The following is a 9,251-nucleotide window of genomic DNA, read 5'->3' on the forward strand; positions in this document are numbered from 1 at the left end:
TCCTTCCCTCCTACATTTTTTCAGGAGCCCCTCCACTGCTGAAGGACCTCGATACAATAGGACACAGTAGGACCAGCATTCACTTAGGAAAAAGGAAAGCTGTTTTCTTGGGCCAGCTCTGGGTGACCCAGGATGAGTTTCTGCTTTTCTCCTTCTGTAAAATGAGTGGGACTACAATAGGTCACAATTCTCCCTTGGCTCTGTGATCTTGATTCTTGGAGAGGCTAATTCTTGGGAAATGAATGGCAGAGCTCTGTGACTGTTGCACCAGCAATCAGATAGACCTGGTTTCACCAGCCAGTCATGGGAACCTGGCAAGTTAGCTCATCTTTGTGTCTCAGTTTCCATACCTGTGAAATGGGAATAATAATGGTATTTATCCCATAGGTTGTTGAGGTCAGGCATGTAAGGGACTTTACACATTGCCTGGCCACAGTACATGCTCAAAATAAATGCTAAGTTTTTATTGTTATTATAGTTGTTTATTCTGATTCTGAGAGGCACCCCTCAAGAAGAAAGCTGTCATTTTTAAATACTCCATCTAGTGCCACGGACCCTCCTTTTCTCCTGGCATAGACCATCTGGGCGGCTTGTTCTTGGTTCCTGAGCTGTGCCTCCCTCCTGGCCCTTGTGGAGACTGGCTGACGGGGGTGCATCTGGCACCCCACCCTCTATTTCTCCAGGATCCAGGGAGAGAGTGAGGGGAAAGAGAGTTCACCCTGGCAAAGACTAAGGGCTTGCTCCCTGTCCCCCGACCTGACCTCTACCACTTCTCTCCCCACTCATCTCCCACCCCCTCCCTCAAAAAGCACAGGAAAGTTCTAACCCAAACTCATTATGCTGGTGAACACCCTCTTTTTCTCACCTCTTCAGTGCAAAAGTCCTCCTGCCCCCAATCTGCCAGAAACTGCCCTGAGCAGGACCTGGTGGGGGTGGGGCCTTGGAGGAACACTCCTCACTTTGCCAGACCCTCATTCCTTTGATTTCTGCCCTGGATCCTCCTCTCCTGATTTCTGTCCCTTCCCTTTCCCTCTCGAGAAGCCCCGTCTGGGACACAGACAGCCCATTCCCTTGCTCTCTGGCTTCTCCAGCTCCTTTCTCGCCCCCTGCTCCCAGTCCCAGGGACATCTCTAACAAATGGTTGTGGCTTTTGCCCCTCTCCCTGGGCCACTGGCAAACCAGCCCACGGGGTGGTTGTTGCCATGGTAACCTGCAGGGCAATCGGGCCGCCCCACTCTCCTTTGAACCGTGCACCTCTGGTGAGTTGAGCCCCCACCGTCTGTCCAGTGGTTAGGACTGTGCTTGCACTGCCCGGGAGCAAGGTTCGATCCCTCGTTGGGGAACTAAGATTCCCGCGTTACCACCACCAACAACAAATCAGTATTTCTACAGTAGGTCTCGTTCAGCATACACTGCACTGCCTTTGCCTCGACCCTCACGCCTCTCCCTCCCATCCGAGGCCCAAAGCCCTGAGGAGTCTCGGACTACAATTCCCAGCAGGCCAAGCAGCCTGAAGGCCTGGGCTGGAGGAGCAAGGCACGCTGGGAGATGGAGTCTCGGCATGTTGCACCTGCCGCAGAAAGCCGTGAGGGGAGGAGGGTGGATGGAGAAGATGGAGTGCGGATGCGGTGGGAGCCGCCTGCAGGGCCTCTTTCCCCGAACCCAGGCTTTTCTGTCCTCTGCGGAAGAGGAGGGGCTCACTCGCTGCCCTTCTCCAAGGTCCAACAGAGACAGAGCCCCCTCCCCCACCCCCGCCCTCTTCCCCTCCCTGAGCTCTGCAGCTCCCGCTCCGACATCCAACCAAGAGTTGTTTCAACCAACATGACCTAGCGGGGAAAGGGGTGAGAGACGGCGGGGTTGGAGAGGGGGCACCGGGAGAAAGCGATGGTCCACAAGTGTAGGCAAAAGAACTACCTGCAAGCCCTGTGCAAATGAGCTTAGGGGCACCTCCCTCTTAGGGTAGGGCCGCCGCAGGCACCTGTTTTAACAGGACTCCAAGCCCTCCCTTTCCATCCTCCCCGCTCCCCTCCCGCTGTCTCGCCGGGTCACTCACTCACCACCTTCCAGCGATCCTTGACCACGTAGTTGGCCGGCAGGATGTCGGCCTGCTCCCCTCCCCCACTCATGTTGGTTTCGTCCTTAAGAGCGGCCGCTAGGCACTGCATTCGCCAGCCGGAGGGAGGGGTGTCCGCAGGGCCTGCCCTGAGGGGGCCATCTACCTGGGGAGTGGGGAGGGACTGTGAGGGAGGCGGGCTAGGACCCGGGACCCACTTGCAGATATGGAAGAGGCGACTTCCGTTCTCCTGGCTGGCATCCTTCCCTGGCCCACTGGGTAGATGCTCCAGGGGTCACTGGGGGAAGCATTGTGTAAAAACCCAGGTAGAAGTCCACAAATGCCGTTCAAGGGGAAAGAGATGCAAACTGTAAACGGGAGATGTGAAAGCCAGCAATGGGGACACATGCGTTGGAAAAAGGAGAGGAAAATGGTGTGTGAATAGGCTGTAGGGAAAGCGTTTCCCAGAGACAGATGCTGACGAATGTGGGGAAGACTTGCTAACTGAGGAGGACACAAGACGGATGGGTGCTTAAGCAGGGAGACCGGGGCCAAGAAAGACCAGCATGGGGATCCGGTCTGTGATCCCCACACCCACACATTTTCCATGCCACGCAGTGCCCGGGAAAATGTGCATCTGAGGCTCATTGAAAGGGGAGACTTGATGACCCAGGGAAGACCCACCCCACAATGACAGGGCGCTCTAATCCACCCTGGGAGAAGTGATCATCTGAAAATGAGGTGCTACCCAACAGCCCTTGAGGATGGTGCTGAGTGAGGAGGCTGCCACCACTCTCAGAGCTGAGCCCAAACCACAGCCATGGCCACGGGGGGTGAGAAGCAAGGATGTGAGCGATGGGGTCGACATCAGGCGATGGATTCAAGATGTGGGTTTTAGAGGTAAGGCAGCCCTGTGGTCACTCAGAGGGAGAGAGGGAGCTAAACTGGGGGGGAAGTGAGGAGAGTGGGGAAGTGGAAGCAGTCTAAGAGAAGGCAGGAGAAATGCTGGGCGGCAGGGGGTCTGGATGGACAGTGGACGAGAGAGCCTCTGCCCACGCTTTTCTGTATCAGCTCAGGAAGGAACACAGCTCTTGTTACCTTTGGATAGGTAGAAGTTGGTTATCAGGAGGAGTGTGAGGGCTGGGAAAGCCCGCCAGTGTTACCCAGGGAAATGTCACTGGTGTGCATGCGTGTGTCTGTGTGTGTACCTTCTGTGTGAGCGTGTTTATGTCTTTGTGTGTCCTTCTGTGTGTGTGTGTCTATGTGTCTTTGTGTACATCTGTATCCATGTGTGCTTATATGTGCTTTTGTGTCTGCCAGTGGGTGAGGTGCCTCTGTGTAGACAGGGGCCAAAAGAGATGGCTTTTTGAGATCTCTGCCAACCCAGTACAGGAATGGATCTTTTCCTCTCTTCTTTCCCTCTACACTTTTTATAAGCACATGGCTCTGCCCTCCCAGTGACCCTGGACAGTCACAGATGGAAGGAAGTTCCTCAGGCTGGGAATGGTGGGGGATGTGGAGAGGAGGAAAGTGCCTAGAATACCTATGGACGGGGCAGGAACTCCATGAGTCTCAGTTTACTTGGGATGGACTCATTGCCCAGGGCTCCTGTGTCTGGCCATCCAGGCAGCGTGGGATAGTGAAGGCGGGGAAACCACCTTCAACAGGTCATGGTGTGCCATGAGGGATCTACAGCGGAGGAACATTGCCACTCTTTTTCTGCCAAATGACTCAGCTGACTGTTTCCTCCAATCCACGCAACTTCAGAGTGTCAGGACTGTGGGGATATCAAATAGGCTTCTGCCTTCCTTCTGCCAAGTGGCAAATGGGGCATCAGGTATTCAGAGGGCAATGGGGGCAATGGCAGGAGGGGGAGGGATGGGGCAATCTGGAATAAAGGTGGAGGAGACAGGTAGAGGACAAGATTGAAGAAGCAATTGAACCAGGGGGGAGGGAGCCTTAAGGAATTAAGCAGGGTGACCTCTGGTGGGCCCTCCAAGTCCTGTGATGGTGGATTCTACAGACTGAAGAGGACGATGTGAGTCCTGATCCCATTCTATAGATGGGCAAGCAAAAAAGGAACAGGTGAAGTGGGGAAAGGTGGAGTGGAGGCAAGTGGATAAATGAGGGTTCCCTGCCTCTCCCTGCCCGTCAGCCTCCCTGCTCTGCCTCAGAGGACTGCACTCAGCCCAGGCTAAGGTGGGATGACACAACATAAGGAACTTGCCTGCCCCATGATCGCCCGCTCAGGACCCTTTGGTGTGTAGAGGCATAAGTGTGTTGTGAGAGCGGGCTTGTGGAGGAGGTTTTATGAGTATCTGTCAGCGACTGTGTGTGTATGAGAGAGTGGGACCAATGATGTGTGTGTGTGTGTGGGTGGGGTGTACCCAGGTGGTTGGGAGCTCATCATGGCATATGCACATATAGGTGTTGATGTGCACCTGTGCAAGGTGTAAGCCAGGTGTGTATAGGAATGTGGGAGCCCAGGTAAAGAAAAGTGTGGGAGAGCAGTGAGGAGTAATGGGAACAGGTGAAGAGAGGTGTGCAAGGGGGCAGAGGGGAACGGAAGGGACAAGGGGAGACAGGATCAAAGGAGGGGGTACATCGGATAGAGACAGGTGAAGGAGAAGCATGACAGGTGAGGAGGGGAGAGCACCAGGAGAGGTGCTCCTGGGCACAGTTGAGGGGTGAGGAAGTAGGTAAGGAGGCTGCTGGGAGGAATGGAGGGACTGAGGACAAGGGAGAGGGGTTATGGAGACAGTGGGAGGACTGTCAGGGATGCCAGGAGAGTGAAGCCACAGGGACCGGGACTGGCGCAGCGGTGGGGAGCAGCACCCCGGGAGGACAGGCTGGAGAGTGTGGGTAAGTGCGGGCGGTGGGGCGCCGTTCCAGGCCTCGGGATGCGGCCCAGGCTGTGTAGGCCAGCGTCCCAGCTCGGGTGGAGACGGAGACAGAGCCGGCACAGGGAGGGGGAGCTGGAGAAGGCTGCACTGGGAGCTGAGCCAGGCCGAGGCCCGATGGGTCCCCAGAAGGAACCCCCTCCCCGACCCCCGCCCGGCCCGCCGGCCGCGCCCCGCCCCGCCTGGCCTCGCCTCGCCTCACCTGCTCTGTGCCCGCTGCGGCTGCGGCTGCGGCGGCGGAGGCAGCGGCTCGGGGCGGCGCATCCCCCGGGGCCGGGGCGGAGCGGGGACGGGGGCGGCTCAGTGCGGCGCTGGGTGGCCCGCTCCCTCGGGCGGCGGTGGCGGCGGCCTCCCGACCGGGACCATCCCGGCCCGGTCCGGCCCGGCCCCGATCCTTCTCAGGCGACAGCGGCGGCAGCAGCAGAGCGGGGAGCTGCCCACAATGCACTGCGCCGCCAGCATCAGCACCAGCCCTGACATCACCTCCTCACCGCCCCGGGCTCTTACATCATCGTCCTTGCTCTGACATCACATACCACTCTGCTCCTTTCTCCACTACTTCGACTCTACGACTCTCTCTCGGATCGAACTGCTCCGGCTCCTAAGGTTCTTCTCACTGGTCTCTGGCATTCACTTGACCTCCATCCCCCAGTAGTGCCCTGTCACTCCTTACCTGTCCCCACAAACCTCACCTGTCTCCATCACCCTTTATCTTCTCCACTCCCAGCGTGTCCCTATCACTCCTCACTTGTTTCCATCAGCCTCAACTGATTCTCCCACAACACCTTCCATACATTCATATTCCTTTCCTCTAAATTCATTCCCCTTCACCTGTACCCATTCTCTCATAAGTCCCCTCCCCTTTTCTTCTAACACCATCCCTCACTATAACTCTCACCTCCCTACCCAGGCTCAGCCTGAACCTTTCTTTCTTTGGCCCTTTCTTCTATCTGTTGACAAACTCTCTTGGTTTTTCTCACCAAATGGGATGAACACTCCTTACCGTGACATAAAACATTCTTCTCAATATGAGCCCAGAGGAGCTATTAATACCCTTCTGGACATATTGGATTACTCAACATTCCCTGAATATACTTTGCATTTTGTTTCTCTCAGTTCTCTTCCTTCCATCCCTCTTGTCCTCAACAAATGCACACTAATTTCAACAATCGTGATGACAACAATAATAACAGTAACGATTTACTCGTGCCAGACACTGTCCTGAATTTTCACGTGTTAATTCATTTAACCTTCATAACAACCCTTTGAGGTAGCATACTATTGTTATATCCATGTTATTTTACATATTAGCTTTAATTAATTAATTTGGCTGTGTTGGGTCTTTGTTGCTACATGGGCTTTTTCTAGTTGCAGCAAGCAGGGGCTACTCTCTAGTTGCGATATGCCGGCTTCTCACTGCTGGCTTCTCTTGTTTGCAGAGCATGGGCTTGAAAGCAAGCAGGCTTCAGTAATTGTGGCACATGAATTTAGTTGCTCCCTAGCATGTGGAATCTTCCCTGACTAGGGATTGAACCAGTGTCCCCTACATTGGCAGGAGGATTCTTCACCACAGGATCATTAGGGCAGTCCTTAAATTACTTTTTATTGGAGTATAGTTGCTTTATAATGTGTTAGTTTCTTCTGTATAGCAAAGTGAATCAGCTTAATATACACACATATGGTCTCTTTTCTGGATTTCCTTCCCACTTAGGTCACCACAGAGCACTGAGTAGAATTTCCTGTGTTGTACAGTAGGTTCTCACGAGTTAATTATTTTATACATAGTGTCAATGGTGTATAATGTATGATGTATAATGAACCTCCCAGTTCATCCTTTCCCACCTGTGTTCTCTAGGTCTGTGTCATTATGCCCATTTTATAGATGAGGAAACTAAGATGCGGAGAGGTGGAGTAATTTGCCTTAAGTTACACACACATAGCTAACAAGTGGCAGAGCTGAAATTCAAACCCTGGTCACAGGGTCTGTGCTCCTAACCTCCATGCTGGGAAGAAGGGTCACTGAATCTGCAAGAGTAGTCATAGGAGGCTTCTTGGAGGAGATGCACTCAACTGTAATTTGAAGAATATGTAGGAATTTTTCAATTGATGAATGGGGCCAGGGCAAAGGGTGGGAGGGACTTCCAGGCTGAGAAGACAGTATGTGGTGAGCTGGGGGTGACCTTGTGCCAGGTCATGAATGAAGGGCTTTGTGTGCTGGGCTAAGGAGATTGCTTCCTCTACATTTAGTTTTTGAAAGCTGGATAATGTGATGAGCCATCCAGATCCCCCTTCAGAATCCAGGGACTCACTTCCCTGGCTGCCTGGGATGCTGAAGACCATCTCTCACAGCTCACTCCCTCTTTAGAACTGCCCTTGACCAAGAGAGTTGCCATGCCCAAGATCACATCCCCTTCTGGGGGACATCCCATAGCCAGTCAATGATAGAGCTGTGAGTACAAAGGCCTGGCCCCGTCACCCCACCTCAGGGCAGCTCTGAAGGGACATCCCATTTATAAACCCCCCATAGGATGAGGCAAGGCATCTGCTGAGGCTGCATCAAAGCTCAGCGTCTCCTCTGTCCAGTTCTTCTTCCTTCACCCCTCCTCAGATGTTGATCTCAGAGCACTTCCCATAAGCCTGCTGCATGAGCATCCCTGTCCCAGACTCAGTGTCCAGGAGACCCAGACCTTTTGAGAAGAAATCACTGAAGAATTTTAAGCAGAAATAAGACACAGTTTGATCAGAGTATTAGGTTAGAACTCTAGGTTGACTTTTTTTTCTTTTTAAGGTTTTTAAATTTTTTATAAAAATTTTTTTTTTTTTTGCTGCACTGCATGTAAGATCTTAGTTCCCTGCCCAGGGATCGAACCTGTGGCCCCTGCAGTGGGGGTGTGAAGTCTTAATCACTGGGCCACCAGGGAAGTCTGAGCTTTATTAGTATTTTAGAAGTGTTGCTGTGCTGTCTTCTAGCTTGCACTGCTTCTGATAAAAGATCTGCAGCTGTCCTTATCTTTGCTGTTCTGTGTGTAATGTTTTCTACCCTGGCTACTTGTACAAGTTTCTCTTGATCACTGGTTTTAAGCTATTTGATGATGTACCTTGGTGTAGTTTCTTGCACTTGGAGTTTGTTGAGCTTCTTGTAAATATGGATTTATAGTTTTCATCAAGTTTGGAAAATTTTTGGCCATCAAATATTTTTTCTGTTCTTTTCTTTCCTTCAGGGACTGCAATACCCTGTCTACTAGGCTGCTTGAAGTTGTCCTGCAGCTCACTGATGCTTTGTTCACTTTTTCTCAGTCTTTTTTCTCACTGTGTTTCATTTTGGATAGCTTCCATCATTATTTACTCAAGTTTCTTAATCTGTGCTTCTGCGGCATCTAATCTGGTTTGAATCCCATCCAATGTATTTTTTTAACTGTAGTTTATATCTCTAGAAGTTCCATCTGGGCCTTTTAAATTTTTTCCCCATGTTTAATTTTCCTTCTAACTTCTTAAACATATAGAATAGTTATAATAACTCTTTTAATGTACTTGTGTATGAATTTATTATCTGATAAATTTACGAATCCATTTCAGTTGATGTTTCTCTGCACCATAGGTCATATTTTTCTGATCCTTTTCATTCCATAATTTTTTGGGGTGCCAAATATTGCTAATTTTACCTTGTGGGGTCCTGGATATTTTTGCGCTTCAGTAAATATTGTTGAGCTTTGTTCAGTCCCTAGAAACCTTGCAGGCAGTCCTCCACCTGGCTTGTTTCCGTCTTTCAGGAATCACTGTCCTAGGCTGCCTAGTGGCCAATGTTCACATCGTTGTTTTATCTATCCCCTCAGGTTTTTTTGGCTTGCTTCACTGATGGGACAGATGGTAAAGAATTTGCCTGCAATGCGAGAGACCAGGGTTTGATCCCTGGGTCAGGAAGAGCCCCTGGAGAAGGAAATGGCTACCCACTGCAGTATTCTTGCCTGGAGAATACCATGAACAGAAGAGCCTGCTGGGCTACAGAAGTCCATGGGGTTGCAAAGAGTCAGACACAACTGAGCAGCTAACACTTTCACTTTTGAACATACTGCAAAGGAAACCATCAACAAGATGAAAAGGCAGTCTACAAAGTGAGAGAAAATATTGCAAATTATATATCTGATGGGGGGGCTAATATCTAAAAAATACACAGAATTCATACAACTTTTAAAAGTCCAATTTAAAAATGGGTAGAGGAGACTTTCCTGGTGGTCCAGTGGTTAAAAATCCACCGGCCAATGCAGGGTACACAGGTTCGATCCCTGGTCCCAGAAGAT

The 9,251-nt window shown here is 51.4% G+C and overlaps 1 protein-coding gene across 1 annotated transcript in view; it reads right to left on the bottom strand.

Annotated features, from left to right (window-relative positions):
- Window positions 1–2,165, bottom strand: part of TTBK1 (tau tubulin kinase 1) — a 35,555-nt gene extending 33,390 nt beyond the window's left edge. The window contains exon 1 of the mRNA XM_070361163.1: window positions 2,058–2,165. Coding sequence (XP_070217264.1) covers window positions 2,058–2,165 — 108 coding nt within the window. The remainder of the gene's footprint in view (window positions 1–2,057) is intronic.
- Between the last annotated feature and the right edge of the window lie 7,086 nt (window positions 2,166–9,251).

This window comes from Bos mutus, chromosome 23, assembly GCF_027580195.1.
Source record: "Bos mutus isolate GX-2022 chromosome 23, NWIPB_WYAK_1.1, whole genome shotgun sequence".
NCBI lineage: Eukaryota > Metazoa > Chordata > Mammalia > Artiodactyla > Bovidae > Bos > Bos mutus.